This window comes from Salmo salar, chromosome 18 (assembly GCF_965601325.2).
Source record: "Salmo salar chromosome 18, fSalSal1, whole genome shotgun sequence".
In the NCBI taxonomy this organism is placed as follows: Eukaryota; Metazoa; Chordata; class Actinopteri; order Salmoniformes; family Salmonidae; genus Salmo; species Salmo salar.
The window spans coordinates 13,818,931-13,844,737 of record NC_138308.1 but is presented as its reverse complement, the minus strand read 5'-3'; the positions used below and the strand labels follow the sequence as shown (position 1 = coordinate 13,844,737).

The following is a 25,807-nucleotide window of genomic DNA, read 5'->3' as shown; positions in this document are numbered from 1 at the left end:
CAAACAAAAAAATCCTCAGCAATCTACACACAATACCCCATAATGACAAAGTGAAAACAATGTTTTTGATATTTTTGCAAATTTATAAAAATGTAAAACAGAAATAGCTTATTTACTTAAATATTCAGACCCTTTGCTATGAGACTTGAAATTGAGCTCAGGTGCATCCTGTTTCCGTTGATCATCCTTGAGATGGTTCTACAACTTGATTGGAGTCCACCTGTGGTAAATTCAATTGATTGGACATAATTTGGAAAGGCACACATCTGTCTCTACAAGGTCCCAAACTAAGCCATGAGGTCGAAGGAATTGTCCGTAGAGCTCCGAGACAGGATTGTGTCGAGGCGCATTTCCGGGGAAGTGTATCAAAACATTTCTGCAGCATTGAAGGTCCCCAAGAACACAGTGGCTACCATCATTCTTAAACGGAAGAAGTTTGGAACCACCAAGACTCTAAATGTCCTTGAGTGGCCCAACCAGAGCCTGAACTTAAACCTGATCGAACATCGTTGGAAAGACCTGAACATAGCTGTGCAGCAACACTCCCCATTTAACCTGACGAAGCTTGAGAAGATCTGCATAGACGAATGGGAGAAACTCCCCAAATATTGATGAGAAAAAAGCAATTTAATCAATTTTAAAATAAGGCTGTAACCTAACAAAATGTGTAAAAAGTCAAAGGGTCTGAGTACTTTCCAAAGGCACTGTATCACGGTCGCAAGGCATATGAACAAACAGGTTATAGAGCAAGCAACGCAATTATCACACAACACAGGTTGTAATTTAGTTTTTTTTCTGGCTTCCCCAGCGATTTTTACCCATGCACCGCTACTGAAAGCAAAGAGAGGGTAACTATTATAAAATATACATGTAATACCCCAGAACATACAGTTTAACCTCAACTGAACTGTTTCAGTATTACAAAGGAGTAGTTGACATTACTGCTGAATGGAGCGCAGTGTTACTCATGCATACTTGAGTCCAAACCAAGTACAAAGATGTGATTGTCCACTCGATTCTGGACCTTAGTCGGTCAGCGTGGACTGCATGAGAGCAGTACATTATTCAGTCAACCTATTTACAAGAGCAGCTGCATATCCAATGACAAGCTTGTTCAAGAACATGGATATGCAAATCGTTTTTTTTTTTAGGTTAGCATAGAACTACAATTCCCAAGAGGCATTGTAGAGGGAACATAATAGTGACGTGAAAACCTATATCCTTTCTGCTGGTCTGTGATTACACATATGTAAGTTCATTACAATCCTTGAGGAGGACATCAATTCTGTCAGGGGAGTTCAATGCTCTTGAGGTTTGTGATGAACTTCTCTGCATGTAATCATGGATGTCATGAAAGGATTACAAATTAGATCTCACAGAATCAGGACATCACTGAAAATACTACTCTATTCCCTCTGGTCTATAATGTCCCAGAGGGAAGCTTTAGAGAAAACATATCTTTTTTTTTAGACATGGAATTATAGTGTTTTGTAGTGTTTGACAGAATAAAACCCCTCTCATTCTCAATAACATGACCAGTTCTATGTTCAGGAGTCGTCTCTCTGTGTGCTCCCTTTAAAACTCCAGGATAATGGTGGCACTAGACCAAGCCAATCAGTGTTTCTGTGGAGTCATTTATTGCTCTCTGCATGGTGACTGTAGTATGGGTTAGCAGCTAGTGAGAAACAATGTATACCAGATTGAATGGGATTTTGTCTACGAGATGGATTTGCTGTGATAGTACATGTCAATCCCAAGAAATAGCAGTGATGTTTGAGGGAATGCAAATTGTAATCTTCTCAAATAGACAAGTCTGTCAAGGGTTCCGGAGGACAGATAGCAAAATGTATATGCAATATTATACATTCAGTTCGAATAAAACATCCATCTTGCAATCTATTTTCAGTGGTTCCAACATTTCCAAGCCTCACCGACCATCAAGCTCATTGTGATTTTCGTGTGTGTGTTGTCCACAGGCGCAGCAGCAGCAAACTGCCAGCAAGCGTCCCAGCAACAGCACCCCACCACCCACTCAGCTCAACAAGATCAAATACTCTGGCGGTCCCCAGATCGTCAAGAAGGAGCGTCGCCAGAGTTCGTCACGATTCAACCTCGCCAAGAACAGAGAGCTGCAGAAGCTTCCTGCCCTCAAAGGTATCACCAGCTAACCCATCAGCTTCTCTGGCTGTATCCTGATTCTCCTCCATTCTCATGAAATGTGCTGTTCCTTTCACACATTTAAAGCATTGGCATGGTGTAACCATTGGCTGGAGGAGGTTTCCACCATTTCAAATTCATGATGGAAAGTGTGCAAGTGCAAACTTGTGGAGAATCGGGACACAACCACTGTCCTATTCATAGAAACCCTCATATCCTCTATGCTACCCTCGCTCCATCCAGATCTTAAATGGGGGCTGAACTGACTGATTTGGCCTCAGTTTCAGTCATCCTCGTTAGGAAATGCGACTGAGAATGACATTTGTGTCTTGGAGGTATGCTTTGATGTGGGTGTCTCATGTGTCTCGTGTGTTTGCACGTGGGAAGCGTTTGTACATTCACTCTGCCAAAACAGTACACAGTTAGTCACTCAACCTTTCAGATAACTTCAAACAGTCTAACCAGGTATTGTGTCTGGAAGTAGCCTAGACTAGCTAGGAAAATAGCCAACTTCTTTCGGCAATTAGCTTCAGCCGGCCGGTGTGCGACCGTGGCAAAATTGGTTTGACTTTGGATAGCATATATGTGGGGCTAGTAAGGAACCCTCAATATATGACACAATGTAAATGGGACAATATACACTGAGTGTACAAAACATTAGGAAGACCTTTCTAATATTGAGTTGTACCCCTTTTGCCTCAGAACAACCTCAATTTGTCAGGGCATGGACTTCGCAAGGTGGCCCATGTTGTCTCCAATGCTTTCCACAGTTGTGTCAAGTTGGCTGGATGTCCTTTGGGTGGTGAACCATTTTTGATACACACGGGAAACTGTTGAGCGTGAAAAACCCAGCAGTGTTGCAGTTTTTGACATATTCAAACCGGGGCCTGGCACCTACTACCATACCCCGTTCAAAGGCACTTAAATCTTTTGTCTCTCCATTCACCCTCTGAAAGGCACACATACACAATCCATGTCTCAATGCTTAAAAATCCTTCTTTAACCTGTCTCCTCCCCTTCATTTACACTGATTGAAGCTGATTTAACAAGTAACATCAATAAGGGATCATAGCTTTCACCTGGATTCACCTGGTCAGTCTGTCATGGAAAGAGCAAGCGTTAACGTTTTGTACATTGTGTATTTTTCTGTATTGACAATTTTTTTTTTTTTTTATACTTACAACAACAAAAAACACACAGTACACCAAACTATATCTAAGCACAGTGGACCATAACCAATACAATCCCAAAACAATAATCAACTAAACAAACCTACATATTAAACTACAAAACACAAATACATAGATTCTCTGGTCTGATGAAACCAAGACTGAACTCTTTGGCATGTAGGAGGGTTGTTTTTGCCCCTTCACGCCAACACACACCATTCTGTGACTAACCCGTCCTGGGTTAGTAACCTTGGGAGTGAAATCTATTAAAAACTTTTAATCGTATACCCTTTTCCTCGGCTTGTGACATTTTGCCCAATATTTGAAATAATATACAACCATGTATTCTTATCTATCTCACATTGTAAATACTTTTGCCACACAATTCTCAAGTTTTTCACAGGTGTCATTATTAATCTTTTAACAGTATTTTGTAACATAAATAAGCTGATTGTACAGAGCTTGGCATTGAAAAGAACATTGTTGCCCTTTGACCTAATGGCAACATCTAGTGTTGACACACAGGTTTTAATTAGCATATTTCGCCTAAAATACCTAATTCTTGTGCAGTTCTCCCAGAGCTTGAACCCCTTCTCTTACCCATTTTCCCCAAAATGATTGACTGCTTCCCCATACAAATAGCAGGATTATAACATACAGAAGCATATCTTTGTCTATGTGGAAACTCTTTGATCCTTTTCATGTAATGACAACCACACTGTCCTAGAATGGAATAGAACTTGAGTGATGCCCTGAATATCTGTATCATTGACTCTTTTTTTGGCGTAACATTTGGAATGGTCCAAAAGGAGCTCTCAAACCACTTTGTAACATAACGCAAATCTCCTCAACCTCCCCTTCACCTCCAGTGCTTAGCCATTCTGGATAGCTCGAAAGCCACAGTGTTCAGTGCATTAGGAAAATATTCAGACCCTTTGAGTTTTTACACATTTTGTTACGTTACAGCCTTATTCTGAAATTGATTTTTTTTTAATTCTTCCCTCAATCTGCACACAATACCCCATAATGACAAAGCAAAAACTGGTTTTCAGACATTTTATCAAATGTATAAACCACCGTTCAAAAGTTTGGGGTCACTTAGAAATTTCCTTGTTTTTGAAAGAAAAGCTAAAAAATTGTCAGTTAAAATAACATCAAATGATCAGAAATACAGTGTAGACATTGTTAATGTTGTAAATGACTATTGTAGCTGGAAATGGCTGATTTTTAATGGAATATCTACATGGGCCTCTGTACGCCTATTATCAGCAACCATCACTCCTGTGTTCCAATGGCACGTTGTGTTAGCTAATCCAAGGTTATCATTTTAAAAGGCTAATTGATCATTAGAAAACCCTTTTCCAATTATGTTAGCACAGCTGAAAACTGTTGTTCTGATTAAAGAAGCAATAAAACTGGCCTTCTTTAAACTAGTTGAGTATCTGGAGCATCAGCATTTGTGGGTTCGATTACAGGCTCAAAATGGCCAGAAACAAAGACCTTTCTTCTGAAACTCGTCAGTCTATTCTTGTTCTGAGAAATGAAGGCTATTCCATGTGAGAAATTGCCAAGAAACTGAAGATCTCGTACAACGTGGTGCACTATTCCCTCCACAGAACAGCGCAAACTGGCCCTAACCAGAATAGAAAGGTGGGTGTGAGGCCCTGGTGCACAACTGAGCAAGAGGGCAAGTATATTAGAGTGTCTAGTTTGAGAAACAGACGCCTCACAAGTCCTCAACTGGCAGCTTCATTAATAGTACCCGCAAAACACCAGTCTCAACATCAACAGTGAAGCAGCGACTCCGGGATGATGGCCTTCTTGCTGATAATGGGCCTCTGTATGCCTATGTAGATATTCCATTAAAAAAATCTGTTTCCAGCTACAATAGTCATTTACAACATTAACAATGTCTGCACTGTATTTCTGATCAATATTATGTTATTTTAATGAACAAAAAATATGCTTTTCTTTCAAAAACAAGGACATTTCTAAGTGACTCCAAACTTTTGAATGGTAGTGTATATTTAATTTTTTTAACAGAATACCTTATTTACGTAAGTATTCTGACCCTTTACTCAGAACTTTGTTGAAGCACCTTTGGCAGCGATTACCGCCTCGAGTCTTCTTGGGTATGACGCTACAAGCCTGGCACACCTGTATTTGGAGAGTTTCACCCATTCTTTTCTGCAGATCAAGCTCTGGCAGGTTGGATGGGGAGCGTCGCTGCACAGCTATTTTCAGGTCTCTCCTGAGATGATTTTTAATGGAATATCTACATGGGCCTCTGTACGCCTATTATCAGCAACCATCACACCATCACTCTGGCTCTGGCTGGGCCACTCAAGGACATTCAGAGACTTGTCCCGAAGCCCTTCCTGCGTTGTCTTGGCTGTGTGCTTTGGGTCGTTGTCCTGTTGGAAGGTGAAAGTTCGCCCCAGTCTGAGTTTCTGAGCAGGTTTTCATCAAGGATCTCTCTGTACTTTTCTCTGTTCATCTTTCCCTTGATCCTGACAAGTCTCCCAGTCCCTGCCGCTGAAAAATATACCCACAGCATGATGCTGCCACCATCATGCTTCACCGTAGGTATGGTGCCAGATTTCCTCCAAACATGACGCTTGGCATTCAGGCCAAAGGGTTTAATCTTGGTTTCATCAGACCAGATAATCTTGTTTCTCATGGTCTGAGAGTTCTTTAGGTGTTTTTCGGCAAACTCCAAGCGGGTTGTCATGTGCCTTTTACTGAGGAATGACCTCTGGCTGGCCACTCTACCATAAAGTCCTGATTTGTGGAGTGCTGCAGTTGTGGTTGTCATTCTGGAAGTTTCTCCCATCTCCACAAAGGAACTCTAGAACTCAGTCAGAGTGACCATTGGGTTCTTGGTCACCTCCCTGACCAAGGCCCTTCTCCCCCGATTGCTCAGTTTGTCCAGGTGGCCTGCTCTAGGAAGATCTTTGGTGGTTCCAAACTTCTTCAATTTAAGAATGATGGATGCCATTATGTTCTTGGAGACATTCAATGCTGCAGAAATGTTTTGCTACCCTTCCCCAGATCTGTGCCTCAACAATCCTGTCTCGGAGCCCTACGGACAATTCCTTCAAACTCATGGCTTGTTTTTTGCTCTGACATGCACTGTCAACTGTGGGACCTTATATAGACAGGTGTGTGAATTTACCACAGGTGGACTCCAATCAAGTTGTAGAAACATCTCAAGGATGATCAATGGAAAAAGGATGCACCTGAGCTCAATTTCAAATCTCATAGCAAATGGTGTGAAGACTTACATAACCAGTTAAACGTTTGGACACACCTACTCATTCGAGGGTTTTTCTTTATTTTGACTTGTTTCTACATTGTAGAATAATTGTAAAGACAAACTATGAAATAACACATATGGAATCATGTAGTAACAAAAAAGTAAAAAAATACTCACACTCTTGGCAATCTCTCAACCAACTTCATGAGGTAGTCACCTGGAATCCATTTCAATGAACAGGTGTGCCTTGTTAAAAGTTAATTTGCGGAATTTCTTTCCTTCTTAATGCGTTTGAGCCAATCAGTTGTGTTGTGACAAGGTAGGGATGGTATACAGAAGATAGCCCTATTTGGTAAAATACCAGGTCCATATTATGGCAAGAACAGCTCAAATAAGCAAAGGGAAACGACAGTCCATCATGACTTTAAGACATGAAGGTCAGTCACTCCGGGAAAATTTCAAGACCTTTGAACGTTTCTTCAAGTGCAGTCGCAAAAACCACGTGCACTCACGAGGACTGCCACAGGAAAGGTAGACCCAGAGTTACCTCTGCTGCAGAGGATAAGTTAATTAGAGTTACCAGCTTCAGAAATTGCAGCCCAAATAAATGCTTCACAGAGTTCAAGTAACAGACACATCTCAACATTAACTGTACAGTGGAGACTGCGTGAATCAGGCCTTTGTGGTCGATTCGCTGCAAAGAACCCACTACTAAAGGACACCAATAAAAAGAAGAGACCTGCTTGGGCCAAGAAACACAAGCAGTGGACTTTAGACCGGTGGAAATCTGTCCTTTGGTCTGATGAGTCCAAATTTGAGATTTTTGGTTCCAACCGCCGTGTCTTTGTGAGATGCAGAGTAGGTAAACGGATGATCTCTGCATGTGTGGTTCCCACCGTGAAGCATGGAGGAGGAGGTGTGATGGTGTGGGGGTACTTTGCAGATGACACTGTCAGTGATTTATTTAGAATTCAAGGCACACTTAACCAGCATGGCTACCACAGCATTCTGCAGCGATACCCCATCTGGTGTGCGCTTAATGGGACTATCATTTGTTTTTCAACAGGACAATGACCCAACACACCTCCAGGCTGTGTAAGTGCTTATTTGACCAAGAAGAAGAGTGATGGAGTGCTGCATCAGATGACCTGACCTCCACAATCACCCTACCATTGAGATGGTTTGGGATGAGTTGGACTGCAGAGTGAAGGAAAAGCAGCCAACAAGTGCTCAGCATATGTGGGAACTCCTTCAAGACTGTTGGAAAAGCATTCCAGGTGAACCTGGTTGAGAGATGAGGATAAGTGCAACCTCTCAATGTGAGTAAGACAAGGGAGCTGATCGTGGACTATAGGAAAAGGAGGGCCGAACAGGCCCCCATTAACGTGTAGCGGGTCGAGAGTTTCAAGTTCCTTGGTGTCCACATCCCCAACGAACTATCATGGTCTAAACACACCAAGACAGTTGTGAAGAGGGCACGACAACACCTTCAGGAAACTGAAAAGATTTGTCATGGGTCCCCAGATCCTCAAAGTTCTACAGCTGCACCATCGAGAGCATCCTGACCGGTTGAATCACCACCTGGTATGGCAACTGCTCGGCATCTGACCGTAAGGCACTACAGAGGGTAGTGTGTACGGCCCAGTACATCACTGGGGCCAAGCTTCCTGACATCCAGGACATAGTAGGCGGTGTCAGAGGAAGGCCCAACAAATTATCAAAGACTCCAGTCACCCAAGTCATCTCTGCTACCGCACGGCAAGCGGTGACCAGAGGGCCAAGTCTAGGACCAAAAAGCTCCTTAACAGCTTCTACCCCAAGCCATAAGACTGCTGAACAATTAATCAAATGGCCACCCGGACTATTTACAATGAACCCCCCCCCCCCCCCTTTGTTTTTACACTGCTGCTACTCGCTGTTTATTATCTATGCATAGTCACTTTACAAATTACCTCGACTAACCTATACCCCCGCACATTGACTTGGTACCGATACCCCCAGTATATAGCCTCATTATTGTCATGTACATTTCTTGTGTTTTATATATATTTTTTTGTTACTTTAGTTTATTTAGTAAGTATTTTCTTAACTCTATTTCTTGAACTGCATTGTTGGTTAAGGGCTTGTATGTAAGCATTTCATGGTAAGATCTACATCTGTTGTATTCGGCTCATGTGAGAAATAACATTTGATTTGAGAATGGCAAGAGTGTGCAAAGCTGTCATCAAGGCAAAGGGTGGCTACTATGTTTAAAATATATTTTAAACACTTTTTTGGTTACTACTTGATTCCATATGTGTTATTTTATAGTTTTCATGTCTTCACTAATATTCTACAATGTAGAAAATAATACAAAATAAAGAAGAACCCTTGAATGAGTAGGTGTGTCCAAACTTTTGACTCGTATTGTACTTTATTTGTTTTAAGATGGGATAAGCATTCCCTTCTTTTCACAGGATTATGTGAGCCATTAATATTCAAAGAGATCATCTAAAACGATCAAATGAGTGGATCGCTCCATATATTCATTGTGATGTAACCCAGAAAGAAATAGTATGTAAAATCCCAAAATGGAACAAACCATAATTTCCATGTCACTAATAATCTTTTCATTTCCCCCTTTACAATAACACACCAACCAAAAACCCCTTCCCCACACATTCCATCCCTAATCCCAAGGAGCAGTAGGCCTATGTAAATCTCTGCCCTATATAACCCTCCATGTGTCCCTCCTAGCTTTCCCCACTGTGAGGCCTTTATTGCATTCCCCTCTCCACCCTCCATTTCTCAATAAATCATTTTTAGACATTGTCTAAAAAATGAAATTAAAATAACTTTGACTAACTGCATTGATAAAATTATAACATTTCTATAGTATTTCCAAAAGGAACAAACAAAAAAATACTAAATTATTGTCGTTGGTGAAGCCCCTGCCCCGAGCCCAAAGGGGATTTTCCAAGGACAGTAAAGACCAGGCCGGCTGGACTCCCGGGTGGGCATGGAGCTGAGCACGCTTACAACAGCGGTTCCCAAACTCGGTCCTGGCTGCTAGGGCAATAACCAAAACGTGCACCCCTTGGGGTTCTCAGGACTGAGTTTGGGGGAACGCTGGCCTACAGCTGATGCTATCTACAACGGACATGGGAGGATCATTTAGACCCCTCAGAATTGAAGAAAAGCATAATCCACGGTCTTCTCCAAATAAACTAGAACAAGCCACGTGTTTCAAGTTATAGCCCATGCATCCCTTCATTTCAACTCAAAGTACATACAAATATCATTTGAACACTCAAGGTATGCAGGAGAGGGCGAGAGAGGAAAGAAAAATATAGACCCATATAACATAAATTAGTCATATCTACCAACCCTCCATCAATCCTTGCATTCCCTATTTATTCAATTCTCGCAGCTCTTTTTTTTCTTCTCATTATATATGAATTTCTACAATTTATTAACTATCATCTCGCAAATCTCCGTTTTGGACGAGACTGACTTGATGACTAAAATGATCCTATTTACACTTGTAGTCAATTTTGACACTAGAATAAATATTTCTGACTCATATCGCTCTTTAAATGTTCCACCTGTAGTGGCTTCGATGCTCAGGCATGTACACGTAAGCAGTGTAATTATTTCGCATCTATATGAATACTTACTGGCAATAGCTTTTGTCTGGATATTTTCATTAGATCTCTTCCACTTGCGTCAGTCATGGAGAATGATGATGCACATTGATGTTGGCCCTTTCATCCCAGTACTTCAAAAGGCAGAACTGCATGTATAGTCTTCAGTCAAATGAATCACACACATATACAGTGGCTTCAGAAAGTATTCACACCCCTAGACTTTTTCCATATTTTGTTGTTACAAGGTGGGATTAAAATGCATTTAATTGTACTTTTTTGGCAAAGATCTACACAAAATTCAAAGTGGAAGTGGAAGAAAAATTCTAACATTCTAACACAAAAAATGTATGTAAACTAAAATACATCTTGATTAGATAAGTATTCAACCCCCTGAGTCAATACATGTTAGAATCACCTTTGGCAGCAATTACAGCTGTGAGTCTTTCGGGGTAAGTATAAGAGCTCACCATACCTGGATTGTACAATATTTGCACATTATTCTTTAAAAAAGTCTTGACATAGATTTTCAAGAAGATTTAAGTCAAAATTGTTGCTCGGCTGCTCAGGAACATTCAATGTTGTCTTGGTAAGCAACTCCAGTGTACACTGAGTTAGGAACACCTGCTCTGTCCATGACATAGACTGACCAGGTGAATTCAGGTGATCTCTTATTGATGTCACTTGTTAAATCCACTTCAATCAGTGTAGATGAAGGGGAGGAGACAGGTTAAAGAAGTGTGCCATTCAGAAGGTGAATGGGCAAGGCAAAATATGTAAGTTCCTTTAAATGGGGTATGGTAGCAGGTGCCAGGCGCTCAACAGTTTCCCATGTGTATCAAAAATGGTCCACCAACCAAAGGACATCCAGCCTACTGTGGGAAGCATTGGAGTCAACATGGGCCAGCATCCTTGTGGAACGCTTTTGACATCTTGTAGAGTCCATGCCCCGATTGAGGGCAAAAGGGCTTGCAAGTCAACATTAGGAAGGTGTTTCTAATGTTTTGAACACTTTGTGTATATTTGGCCTTGTGTTTTAGGTTATTGTCCTACTGAAAGGTGAATTTGTCTCCCAGTGTCTGGTGGAAAGCAGACTGAACCAGATTTTCCACTAGGATTTTGCTTGTGCTTATCGCTATTCCATTTCTTTTTATCCTAAAAAACTCTAGTCCTTGCCGATGACAAACATACCCATAACATGATGCAGCCACCACCATGCTTAAAAATATGAAGAGTGGTACTCAGTGATGTATTGTGTTGGAATTTCCCCAAACATAACACTTTGTATTCAGGACATATTTGCCAAATTTGTTTGTTTTACTTTGTTGCATATTTTGGGATATTTGTATTCTGTACAGGCTTCCTTCTTTTCACTGTGTAATTTAGGTTACTATTGTGGAGTGGCCTCATGGTGAAATCTGTGAGCATTTTCCTTCCTCTCAGGCAACGGAGTTAGGAAGGAAGTTTGTATCTTTGTAGTGACTTGGTGTATTGATACAAAATCAATCTATCAATATGTGCCCTTCTTTGCGAGGCATTGGAAAACCTCCCTGGTCATTGTTGTTGAATCTGTTTGAAATTCACTGCTCGACTGTAGTCATTCAAAAATAACATTAAACACTGTTATTGCACACAGTGAGTCCATGCAACTTATTGTGACTTGTTAAGCCCATTTTTACCCCTGAACTAATTAGGCTTGCAATTAAAAAGGGGTTGAACACTTATTCACTCAAGACATTTCAGCTTTTCATTTTGTATTTTTGTACAAAAACATAATTACACTTTGATATTATTATTATTCTAATACAATGTGATTCAAGGTACAGAAATGCCTTGTTATTCGTATGACTCATCAGGTATGGTCTTGATAAAATGCGTAGAAATTAAAATGGATGCCTAATTGCCTTTATTGCGTGGTTACTTATTAAGTTCAAGGATCTGGCACAAAAGCTACTGTAATACCCAGGTTCTCAATGACCACCACATCCCTTTCCTTCTCTGTCTCTCTCTCTCGGCCTGTCCCTCCTGTTGTTGCTCTGGGCTCTCCTCTCATTGAGTTTCCCCTTGTCTGGCCAGGCAGAGAGGCAGAACAGACGGATCACAGGCAGTAATTGGATCAGCAGTGCAAGTGTCTTCACTAAGTAGGACAGCGAAACCTCGCCGTAACACACAGGCAGATTAGGCACAGCCTCCTCCTCACATTCACTCTGCAATTCAGGCTTTTTGACATATTGTACCTGGAGGATTTGCATATTTTGGTAAATTATGATTATAGTTCTAGAAGATAAATGCCAAAATCTGATATAATAAGCGTCTGTTTAACAGCATATAGACCAAGTTCACAGGCTTTAGGGAAAAAATAGGTTTTCTGCCATACCAAAATGCATAGGTGTAGTTTGTAGTAGATGCTTGTTTCTTATGGCGTCTAAATTAAAAAGTGTGATGGGAACAGGAAATGTCAGTACAATTTAATACATGTTGACAGACAATTTGTTTATTCGACATGGTGGGATCTTTTTGCGTCGGCAAGTTTGCCATTTATCAGTAGAATGAAAAATGCAATGGAAACACATTAAACCCATGTTTTTTTATCCGGTACATGAAAACCTAAGCGCAAAAGTTGTTTTAATGTGTGCTAGGTCCTCAAACACATCCTTCCTTCCGCAACAAAGTCAGTTTGATGGAAACACCTCTGGTGGGGAAATGCACATATATTTCGATGCAGATTTATAATATTTGCATGAAAATCTCTCTCAAATTGGATGGAAACCTCTACTTCTGAGATTTGTTGTTCAGACATGGCTGAAGCCCTTTCCCAGTTCCATACACACTCTGCTGTCAACATCTATTACATGCTTCTTGACTCAAGGTTCAAAGGTATTTGTCCCAGACGGCAATTGGTTTTGTAGCAAGAAGCGCATGAGACGTGAAAACATAAAAAACACACATGAATCCCCATGATACTGAATACAAAGGTAGTACATACAATGCTTGTGCATCAGACATGGGTTGGCAGCCATCAATATAAATACAACAATACTATGATCAACATTAGCAGTAGTAATAGTAGGTAAGTAAAGTGCGCTGTCACATTCTCAGAAACATCACGTCAACATCCTCATAAAAAAAAACATGCCGACCAAAAGCAAAACATCCAAATGCTCATTTACATCGTCTTCAAAATCACCATCATCATCATCATCATCATCCCATGTAATGACAAACAAAAGAGAAAACTAGTTAGGACAGCCTAACCTACCTCCTCCTCTTCCCTGTATTCAAAAGGCCAATGGCCGTAGGAGTAAACTCCTAGCTGTAGTCAAAGAGCTTATAATGCATGTACTGTTGAGGCTGTGTTGCTGTGGTTATTAGTTAGTATGAACTTATTTAGCCCTTCATAAGCTCTATTGATTTTCTTTTATTGATCACAAACATCTGCTTTACACTGCGGTGTTATGACGGCGATCTCAACAGAGAAAGGTCAGTGTTTGTCAGCTGTTCCCCGCCGGGGTGATTCAGCCATGGATTTTGCATGAGGACTATTTCTCTCCCAACAGACAGTCGTCATATTGTCCAGTGGCACTGCGCTGCTGCTCGTTTCGGTCTAGTGCTTGAGGCTGTGTTACACATGGCCTTACATACACTCCCTCTCTCTATCACTATCCGCTTGTGATCAGCACATTCGGCCGAGTGTCTTGGGTAGGTGACCCGTCGACCTCCGCAGCAGCTCGCTTTTTCAGGGAATGTTAAAATTGGAATATCCTGAGAAATGGGATTAACCCCATTGCATGCACTGTGTACTGCAAAGTGCTTTAGACTAAGATGGATTGTAACTGCTAATATTTCGTATGTTTAGACGTAGATCGCTACTTGCCGTGGCATGCATATTCAAAGATCACCAAGGATTTGAACCTCTCAGACGCAAATGCACGCAGAGAATGAATTATACGGTCCTATTGGTTGTTTTAGCTAGCCACTTTGAGTGCATCATAAATGTGGGCTGTGAAAGAATAGGTCGTGAACTGGGATAACTGATGATGCAGTAACTTATCCATGCTGCTGATACATAATGTTTACATGATGTTTGCTCAGAGCACTTGAGATCTCAGCCCATATAGGTCAAAGGTCACATCCGTAGGTAGCGGGTCAGTTTCGAGTTAGGGCAGGGGTTCCCATTTTGATATTAAAAAACATCTGCGACCTCACCATGTAAAACAAAAAAAGGTGATGTAATCAACGGCTAATGTTTACTTTTTTAACTGGGGCTGTGACAATCTATTACAAATCAGTCTGACAGTACGTTTGACAATATTTCAATCTGAAGGAAGCATGGTTTGAAGTGACTGATTCATCCGAAAGGTATTGGGAAGTTCAAAAGATAATCAGGCAATAATTCTGTAAGGTTTTCTGGGTAGAAAAGAACGTCCATCATTGATGATGTTCTTTTCCCCCCAGTCAGAATGAGTGCCTGATCTTGTCTCCACTTCTTCTAATGAGTCATGCGCGGCTTGTGGGTATTGTAGAGGGAACAGAAGACACATACTTGTTACTTAGGGTCTTATCTGTCAGTGATTTGTATCATAATGTTTTTTTTGCTTAAACCGTTTAAAAGATAGAGCCACGTGTAGGAAGAAAACAGAAACTGCTCTGTTTATTACAGCCACATCTAGCGGCTAATGGATGTTACTGACGTAACCCCTGTTCTAATAACCAGGAGCAAATCTTTTATTTCTGCGCTTCTCGCGCGACTCTATTTTCAAATTCGGGCGACCCGTCATGGGGTTTGCGACCAATGTTCCTCCAGGACTGCCGCGTACACCAAGTAAAAAATAATTAGTTCATATCAAGCCCTTCATAATGTAAAAACGTTTTTAAAAGTCTCATGCAATGTAGGCCTGCATTGAACACCACATATAGACTATTGTAGTAAGAGTACAGCCTCAGTGTTTACTGTGAATGTGCCCCATAAGTTGCACAAAATTCTCACAACGTTCAAGTTTCCGCTCAGTGCAAAAAAATGGGAGGGAACATTGGTCGTGACCCATAGTTTGGGAAATGCTGAGTTAGGGGAAGACAAATAAATAAATCATGAAAAAAATCACCTTTATGATAAAGTATTGCATGCATTTATCATCACATTTTCAGACTAAAAGATAGCCAATTATTCCTAAAAGTGATGAGTAGATTGGATAGTCATAAGTCAATCCACCTTTAAGATACTCTTTGAACAGGCAGGGTTTCAGATGCTTTTGGAAGATGGGCAGGGACTCTGTCCTAGCTTCAAGGGGAAGCTGGTGTACCATTGGGGTGCCAGGACAGAGAAGAGCTTGGACTGGGCTGAGCGAGAGCTGCCCTCCTGTAGTGGTGGGAGAGCCAAGAGACCAGCACGGTGTGCTCGGTTTGGGATCTAGGGTTTGAGCATAGCCTGTAGGGAGGGGCAGTTCCTCTTGCTGCTCCGTAGGCAACTACCATGGTCTTGTAGTGGTGTCTAGTTTGAGAAACAGATGCCTCACAAGTCCTCAACTGGCAGCTTCATTAAATAGTACCCGCAGAACACCAGTCTCAATGTCTACAGTGAAGAGGAGACTCCGGGATGATGGCCTTCTAGGCAGAGTTGCAAAGAAAAGCCATATCTCAGACGGGCCAATAAAAATAAAAGATTAATATGGGTAAAAGAACACAGACACTGGACAGAGGATCTCTGCCTAGAAGGCCAGCATCCCGGAGTCGCCTCTTTACTGTTGAGGTTGGTGTTTTGCGGGTACTATTTAATGAAGCTGCCAGTTGAGGACTTGTGAGGCATCTGTTTCTCAAACTATACACACTAATGTACTTGTCCTCTTGCTCAGTTGTGCACCGGGGCCTCCCACTCCTCTTTCTATTTTGGTTAGAGCCAGTTTGCGCTGTTCTGTGAAGGGAGTGGTACACAGCGTTGTGCGAAATCTTCAGTTTCTTGGCAATTTCTCACATGGAATAGCCTTCATTTCTCAGAACAAGAATAGACTGACGAGTTTCAGAAGAAAGCCTGTAATCGAACCAACAAATGCTGATGCTCCAGATACTCAACGAGTCTAAAGAAGGCTAGTTTTATTGCTTCTTTAATTAGAACAACAGTTTTCAGCTGTGCTAACATAATTGGAAAAGGGTTTTCTAGTGATCAATTAGCCTTTTAAAATGATAACCTTGGATTAGCTAACACAACGTGCCATTGGAACACAGGAGTGATGGTTGCTGATAATGGGCCTGTGTATGTAGATATTCCATAAAAAATCTGACGTTTCCAGCTACAATAGTAATTTACAACATTAACAATGTCTACACTGTATTTCTGATCAATTTTATGTTATTCAACGGACAAAAATGTTATTTTCTTTCAAAAACAAGGACATTTCTAAGTGACCCCAAACTTTTGAACGGTAGTGTAATTATGATAGTTCAACGCATCAAATTCTTCAGCTTAGGTTTGGTAAATTTACCTGTTCAAATAAATCAGAAGTAAATAACAAAAAACAGTGTTTGCCTTCAAGGTCAGGATTTTATATGAGGGTATTAGCATAAAGGAGTACATTCACTTGAAAATGCCATCCAGAGTGTGAATTATACCATAACGTTTTATATGTACTTTCTTTACTTGCTTTATAGTAAAGACATGTAATTTAACTGTAAAAATGTATTACCTTTATGTCTCATGAACACAACCAGTCATGATGTTTTCATCCAGTTGTCTGAACAAATCACTTCAAAAAGTAGGTTAACTTGTGCACGTTCTTCTACTCAAGTCCAGCATCTGAACAGTGCACTGTGCACCCACAATTTGAATGAATAGGGACATCTATTACAAACACCATAAGGGTAAAGTCATTCAGCCTACAAAGTGGAATTATTCATGGATGCCAAATAAAGCTTGGCTTCCCCAAAAAATGTAACAATTAAAAAGTAAACAAACTTATAAAAGGATTTTTGTTCGTGTCTATCCTTGTTTCATAATTGTCTTTCAATTCGCAAGAGGCTGAATCTATTTCACCAAAGAAAGCATCCGAGCGAGGCAAACATGTCGTACTCTTTTTGGCCAGACAGCATCACATACATGGGCTACACATACTAAGACAGAGGGGTGCTGTTTCGCTCGCTCGGAGGCTTTCTCCAGTGAGATTGATGAAAGGGAAAGAGGGATACCTAGTCAGTTGCACAACTGAATGCATTCAACCGAAATGTGTCTTCCGCATTAAACCCAATGATGAGTCTTGCTGTCGGTGCCCGTCTTGGTCAAAATTGTCAATATATTCAGAGACGACCTATCAGATCTCAGAATTTCTGGGGGGCCACTGGGGTGGCCAATCAGATTTCAGGGGGGCCGTGTGCCACCCCCTGGACACGCCACTGATGACCATATAAATTCAAATAACAGATATTCCCATTTTAAGTCAACATTCTCTGATGTGTGGAACTCCTTTTGTGGTACCATTTGAAAGTCAACATTTCTATTTTATTCTCATTTTAGTCCATTTATCAGCCAAGATATGACACCCACTCTGTATTCAAGAGCAAGCTTGTAAGCTTTTAAATGATATTAATCTCAAACGTTTATATTTTCCAGTGATGAAGACATGGATGTCTCATGGTATGGTGGGGTATGCAAAATGAGTCAACTTTGATCACCTTTATCTCCTGAATGTTTTGGCATTCAGGTCCAAAAAGAGCACTTCTACAACGGGCAAATACGTATGGAAGGTTTTGTTCAAATCAAAAGGGGTGCTGTCAAAATGTGATTGAATTCAAAAGGATTTACCTCGCTACAAAAAGATGTCCAGAACTGTAGTACCCTTTCCGTGTTCAATTCTAACTTGCCAATACTGTCTTTTATTTATATCCTTTTATTTATTTGTTTATTTGATATCTATTGGAGATAATAGAAGTCTGTGTATAGGAGAGTATATCTTACTCCAGGGAAGTGAGGGATTCTTGGTCCTTAGGGTGAAGGCTTGGTCTCATGACAGCCCTACTGAAAGGCCTTGGCCACATGTTATTGCCAAGATGTTGTTTTTGACACGCAGAACTGAACTGATGGTACAGAGGGTTGAATGTTATTTAGCTATGTTGTACAAGGCTCGTCTGATTCTGCTGTGCTTAGAGGAAGGATGTTGATGTTCTGCTCCATATGCTTGGGTACATGATTATTGATTGGTTCTCGTAAGGAACTCCACTGTTTTGGCACTCCCTAAGTCTTTCAAGTCAAGTCAGATGGATATCAGATTCCGTGAGGCCACTGGTGATCTTTTTCAATGTAGGCCTACAAGTAAGTGGGATTAAAAAGCATAGATGCACAATACTGTCCAACAGATTGCTCTTAGCTAAGTGAAGGCTATATGGATTCCAATTCATCTTCAGTAAACCTTTTTCCTGAGAAGGTCATGTTTTCTACCTGTGGGCAATAGAAAATATCCAATCTATAGTCTGATGGAAACTTTGAGATATGCTTTGGTATCAGTAAGGTGTACTTATAGATATAGGAGCACTTGCGGCTGTATTGTAAGAGTGAGTCATGTATACAGCAGTGTCCTCCCCCGTGCTCTCAGGAGGGTGCAGGGAGAGCACTGAGTCGTAGTTGGTCAGGTGTACAGATGTCTCTGCTTGAATCTGCTTAGAACTGGGATTCATACAGTCTGTTTTGTTTTTATGTTTTTTATGTTTTTTTTATTATTTTCTCTTTTTTAATTTAGAATACAGTAGGGGAGAGTGGGGTAAGTTGAGCCATTTTTTACATTCAACATCACTCTGTCAAGAGAAATCTAGTATTATTTCTAATAAAGATATCTACATATATTTCAGGATGTTGTGTATCCCTGGAAATAATCATAATCCATGTAAACATTACAATTTTGAAAACATAGGGTAAGTTGAGCCGTGGGACAAGGTAAATTAAGCTGCCTACAAGTTTCTGTACTGAATTAAGTATTACCACTACATTTTTAAAACCATGTCTGTTTATTTCCCAAACACAATTCAACACAATCGCAATAGCTTTTTTAGCCTTTTAATCGTTTTAAGCATCTTTTAACACAGACTTAACACCTAACAAACACTTTTTACCTTTTTAAAACACTTTTAACATTTAACATGCGTAATTTCCCAGCTATAATGCCTTGCATTACACCTGGGAAGAAATTGCTTCAATTTGCTCAACTTGCCATTGGCAAACATTTTGACTATATTAGCCCACACAGCTACAAGGATGCAATTTCATGCTAGGTTTAGGACCTCATATCGAAGCTTATAGAGACCCCAATTGCTGTAAAGAACGATCTTTAAATGATCTAATTTGGTCTAGATACAAGCATCATGAAACCACTAACACAATCATTTGACTTCGTGAAAATCCTTAAAAAAAAAAATTTTTTTACCTAATTTGCTTACCACTTTTTCATGTGGTTTCTTCCTTCACAGACTCCATGAAATTATGACCTCTTCGTAAATATTTGGTAAAATGCTAAATTTTGTGTTTGGTTGCCTAGAAACAAGGGTGGCTAAACTTAACCCTTTGGCTTAACTTATCCCACTCTCCCCTATTATATATCTCCCATAGGCACTGTCACACGTTGGGCACATTGAACAAATTCTGTCTCCGTTCAAGCCTTTCTCCATCAGTGTGAGGCCTGATGGTAGTTGTGCTGTTTTGTAACTGGTCTCGCATCACTTCATCGCATTCAAGTCATATGCAGCCACTCTACTAGTCCTTCGGGCCAATGGGCCAATAGGGAGCCTCTGCCTGTTGTCACATGCCGCTGGCCTCCTTGGATGATTCATCCTCCATCACAAAAAAAAAAACGAATTTGAAATTATATAATCTAGCTTTGTGTCATGGATTCCGTGGCCCTGGCCTGGAGTGAAATGCTTTCAAATAGAGCCAGCGGTTGTGAGGAGGAGGGGTAGGAGGAAGACTGAGGTCAGCAGTATAGCGTAGTGATTTTGTTTGCTGTGATTATACCACTAAGCAGCTTACGTTCCTAGTGCAATAGTGGCAGACATAAGTAGTCAAATGCCAAACCCGTAGTGTCCAGTATCCCCTTCCACTCTAACCCACCATTTGTTCTCATTGCTCTAGACTAGAGTAGACAGAGACATTCTTTGTTGTCTTGAGCCTCATAGCTACTCAGTTTAACGGCTTGTTATTGGCAACAGTATTGGGCACTCGTATTATATCATCTTATGTAGGAGGATGTGCCTATGTCTCAAGTCCTCCGTGATGTTATAGAATAGTAGGGGTCAAGACCCGCGAGTGAAAAGTTTATTATGTTGTTTTTGTAGGATTCCATTTTTTTGGGTCAAAAAAGACTGTAAAATCACCAGGAATTCAGCAAAAAATGTGTTTAATCTTGGAAATCTGTTCCCAAGTATTCCCCAAAATATAAAAAGAGATGTGATCTTAAAATCAAATCAAATTTTATTTGTCACATGCGCCGAATACAACAGGTGAAACCTTACCGTGAAATGCTTACTGACAAGCCCTTAACCAACAATGCAGTTCAAGAAATAGAGTTAAGAAAATATTGATTAAATAAACTAAAGTTTAAAAAATTATAAAATCAAAAAGTAACACATGAAAATTACATAACAATAACGAGGCTTTATACAGGGGGTACTGGTACTGAGTCAATGTGCAGGGTTACAGGTTAGTTAAGGTAATTTGTAAAAACAGTGTAAAACACAGAGGTGGGGGGGTCAATGTAAATAGTCCGGGTGGCCATTTGATGAATTGTTCAGCAGCCTTATGGCTTGGGGGTAGAAGCTGTTAAGCAGCCTTTTGGTCCTAGATTTGGCGCTCCGGTACTGCTTGCCGTGTGGTAGCAGAGAGAAAGGCCTCAGACAGTCTATGACTTGGGTGACTGGAGTCTTTAACAATTTTTTGGGCCTTCCTTTGACACCACCTAGTAAATAGGTCCTGGATGTCAGGAACCTTGGCCCCAGTGATGTACTGGGTCGTACGCACTACCCTCTGTAGCGCCTTACGGTCAGATGCCGAGCAGTTGCCATACCAGGCGGTGATGCAATCGGTCAGGATGCGCTCGATGTTGCAGCTGTAGAACTTTTTTAGGATCTGGGGACCCATGCCAAATCTTTTCAGTCTTCTGAGGGGGGAAATGTGTTGTCTTGCCCTCTTCACAACGGTCTTGGTGTGTTTGGACCATGATAGTTTGTTGGTGATGTGGACACCAAGGAACTTGAAACTCTCCACCCGCTCCACTTCAGCCCTGTCGATGGTAATGGGGGCCGGTTCGAACAGCTGAACCATCAAGAGCATCCTATTGTCCACGGTCATCTCCTTTGTACTGCTCACATTGAGGAAGAGGTTGTTGTCCTGGCACCACACTGCCAGGTCTCTGACCACCTCCTTATAGGCTGTCACATCGTTGTCGGTGATCAGGCCTACCACTGTTGTGTCATCAGCAAACTTAATGATGGTGTTGGAGTCATGCTTGGCCACGCAGTCGTGGGTGAATAGGGAGTACAGGAGGGGACTAATCACGCACCCCTGAGGGGCCCCAGTGTTGAGGATCAGCGTGGCAGATGTGTTGTTGCCTACCCTTACCACCTGGAGGTGGCCCATCTGGAAGTCCAGGATCCAGTTGCAGAGGGAGGTGTTTAGTCCCAGGATCCTTAGCTTAGTGATGAGTGGACACTATGGTGTTGAACGCTGAGCTGAGGTCAATGAACAGCATTCTCACATAGGTGTTCCTTTTGTCCAGGTGGGAAAGGGCAATGTGGAGTGCAATTGAGATTGCATCATCTTTGGATCTGTTGAGGCGGTATGCGAATTGGAGTGGGTCTAGTGTTTCCGGCATGATGTCATTGATGTGAGCCATGACCAGCCTTTCAAAGCACTTCATGGCTACTGAAGTGAATGCTACGGGGCGGTAATCATTTAGGCAGGTTACCTTCGCTTTCTTGGGCACAGGGACTATGGTGGTCTGTTTGAAACATGTTGGTATTACAGACTCGGTCAGGGAGAGTGTCACGGATCCCTCCGGAACTGTCATTACGCAAACCTGGTCCCTATTCTTATTTGATTAGTAATTGTATAAGTGTGCCCTTTGTTCACCATTGTCCTGTCTATTATTGTTCCAATGGCCGTTGGTCGTGTGAGTACCTGTGCTTTGTTTTGGCTTTTGTGCCACGTATATTGTGCATATGATTACGGGTCTCCTCCCGTGTGATAATCATTGTGCGAGTGTGTATTTATTCGAGGTACTCCCCGCTCTTTTCTTTGGGTTTCTACCCTGTGTTTTGTATACGTGTTTGTTTGGTCTTCGTCCCCGTGCCTTTACACGGCACGCTGTAATTTGGGAAATAAAAACCCCTATTACGCATTCCTGCCCCTGTCTCCCGATCCCTTATACCAACGTGACAGAGAGGTTGAAAATGTCAGTCCGCGGCTTTGTGAATGTTGACCTGATTAAAGGTCTTGCTCACAACGGCTACGGAGAGCGTGATCACACAGTCATCCAGAACAGCTGGTCCTCTCATGCATGCTTCAGTGTTTCTTGCCTCGAAGCGAGCATAAAAGGCATTTAGCTCGTCTGGTAGGCTCTCATCACTGGGCTGCTCATGGTTGGGTTTCCCTTTGTAGTCCGTAATATTTTTCAAGCCCTGCCACGTCCGACGAGCATCAGATCCGGTGTAGTAGGATTCAATCTTGGTCCTTTACTGACGCTTTGTCTGTCTGATGGTTTGTCTGAGGCCATAGCGGGATTTCTTATTAGCGTCCAGGTTAGTGTCCCATTCCTTGAAAGCAGCAGCTCTAGCCTTTAGCTCGGTGCGGATGTTGCCTGTAATCCATGGCTTCTGGTTGGGAAATGTACGCACGGTCACTGTAGTGACGACTTCGTTGATGCGCTTATTGATGAAGCCGGTGACTAAGGTGGTATGCTCCTCAATGCCATTGGATGAATCCCGGGACATATTCCAGTCTGTGTTAGCAAAACAGTCCTGTAGCATAGCATCCGCGTCATCTGACCACTTCCGTATTGAGCGTGTCACTGGTACTTCCTGCTTTAGTTTTTGCTTGTAAGCAGGAATCAGGAGAATAGAATTATGGTCAGATTTGACAAATGGAGGGTGATGGAGAGCTTTGTATGCGTCTCTGTGTGTGGAGACAAAGGTGGTTTTTTTCCCCTCTGGTTGCACATGTGACATGCTGGTAGAAATTAGGTAATACATTATAGTTATTTTCAAGTACAATCTCTTATTGGGCTTAGTTGTGGTCAATTTGCAGTGTACAAATTATTCATAATATACAGTGGGGTACGAAATTATTGACACTTGATAAAGATGAGCCATTGATAAAGAAAATACTGAGCTGTCCAATTGTTTTGGGTGAAATTGTATTATTTTATACTAATACAATTGCTCAGAGAAATAGATTTTGTTTAACAAGTAAAACACATTTTTTTCTCAACAGCAGGGGTCAAAATTATTGACACCTCTAAATATTAATGGAAATAAAGTTGTCAAAAGTTTAACTACATCAAGCTGGTGACTCTACAAATATTTTGGATGCATTTGCAGTTTGTTTTGGTTGTGTTTCAGATTATGTTGTGTCCAATAGAAATTGATGGTATATAACATAATTGTGCCATTTTGGAGTTACTTTCATTGTAAATGAGAATATAATACGTTTGTTAACACTCTACATTAACGTGGATGCTATTGTGATTACATTTAATCCTGAATGAGCCGTGAATAATGATGAATGAGAAAGTTACAGAGGGTCAAATATCATATCCCCAAGACATGCTAACCTCTCACCATTACCAATAACAGATATTACTTGTTAAACAAAATCTCTTTCTCTGAGAAATTGTATTAGTATAAAATAATATAATTTCCCTATTTTTTTGCATACAATATAGCTCAGTATTTTGATTATTTATTTTTCAGACAGTTGTTATTTCTCATCTTTCTCAGGGGTATCAATAATTTCGGACCCCACTGTATATTATTATAATGTTCCGCAAAACCATCTGCTCCAACAAAAATCATCCCGTGGCTGAATCTAATTGCGTGTGAGCTTCCCCAGAGAAACTGTCACATACCAGGGTCATTTGTGGGGAGTGTGACAACATTGAGATAATGAAATAGACCCCCTGTGAGAAATTTGACTGTATGGTGTCAAAGTGTCTGTTTTGTGTCGGTTGGGGCAGGCTGTATTGACCAGGAAGGCCCTGGTCTGGTCAGTGGAGAAGATGGTGCCATACATAGAGATCCTTTTAAATTACTAGAGGGGTTATGTCATAAACCCTAAAAGTTCCATAATGGGGTAAAAATGTCAGCCATATTGGTCAGAGAGAAATCCAAACAAGTCTAATTGGAATGAATGGCAGTAGAGGCATAATCCTGATTTTACTAATGCAGGAAAATCAAAGTAAGGCATGTGATATTTCAGAAATTGTGTAATAGAATTGTCAACCGAAAATATTGTCATATAATTATAAATACAGTGTATACTGGTTTTACACCCATTTTCTGTATAAATAGCCTCTACAATATATGTAAACAGACCATAAATGTCTAAATGTTTGTTTTCACAGAAAGCTGTGAGTTATTATATGATACATTTACAATACTTGTTGCATTTACAACTTGTCTAAGTCCTATCACCACATGTAGAGCTAATATTAACAATACGCATGTCAGTCTTTCATGGCTCAGAGTGGAGGAGAGATTGACTTCATCACTACTTGTTTTTGTAATAAGTGTTGACATACTGAATGCACTGAGCTGTCTGTTTAAACTACTAGCACACAGCTCGGACACCCATGCAAACCCCACAAGACATGCCACCAGAGGTCTCTTCACAATCCCCAAGAACAGAACAGACGATGGGAGGCGCACAGTACTACATAGAGCCATGACTACATGGAACTTTATTCCACATCAAGTAACTGATGCAAGCAGTAGAATCGGATTTTAAAAAACAGATAAAAATACAATTTATGGAACAGCAGGGACTGTGAAGAGACACACACACAGTTACAGACACACACATAACGCACACTCACTGTATATACACGTACATTGTAATGTTGTTGTATGGTGATATTATACATTTTGTATTGTAGATATATAGTGGTGTAATAATGTATGATGTACTGTTTTATCTTTTGTTTTATGTGTGATGCAAGTGCCTTAATGTATTTGGACCCCAGGAAGAGTAGCTGCTATGGGGATCCGTAATAAATACAATACAAATCACCCGATTTCAGCCAGTGTATCTATGGCTGTGGATTGACTGCATTGTTTGAATAGAATGTTGGCATATTGGCAGTTCATTTGAAAAATGTATGGAATCATTCCTCCAGTAGACACACAATTTGCAACTTAGACCCCCTGCTTTTATAGTAAAATAGATCCTGTTACCAACTGGTATTGTATATATTTATGAACGTGTTTTATAACCTTTGATACCAAGTCTTGGCAATTTAAAGCCAGTTTCTCATGTATTGGTACTTGTATTGCCCAGTACAATTGAGAAATCTATGTGCCGCTCTCTAAGGCTCTTCTCAAATGTAGATTTATTGGGACTGTTGTCTGTGCCCCAGATTCCA

At 40.9% G+C, this 25,807-nt stretch overlaps 1 protein-coding gene across 1 annotated transcript in view; it reads left to right on the top strand.

Moving 5' to 3' along the window:
- Positions 1-25,807, top strand: part of LOC106576729 (serine/threonine-protein phosphatase 2A 56 kDa regulatory subunit delta isoform) — a 50,418-nt gene that overhangs the window by 6,861 nt on the left and 17,750 nt on the right. The window contains exon 3 of the mRNA XM_014154079.3: positions 1,977-2,154. Within this exon, the coding sequence (XP_014009554.1) occupies positions 1,977-2,154 (178 nt within the window). The remainder of the gene's footprint in view (positions 1-1,976; positions 2,155-25,807) is intronic.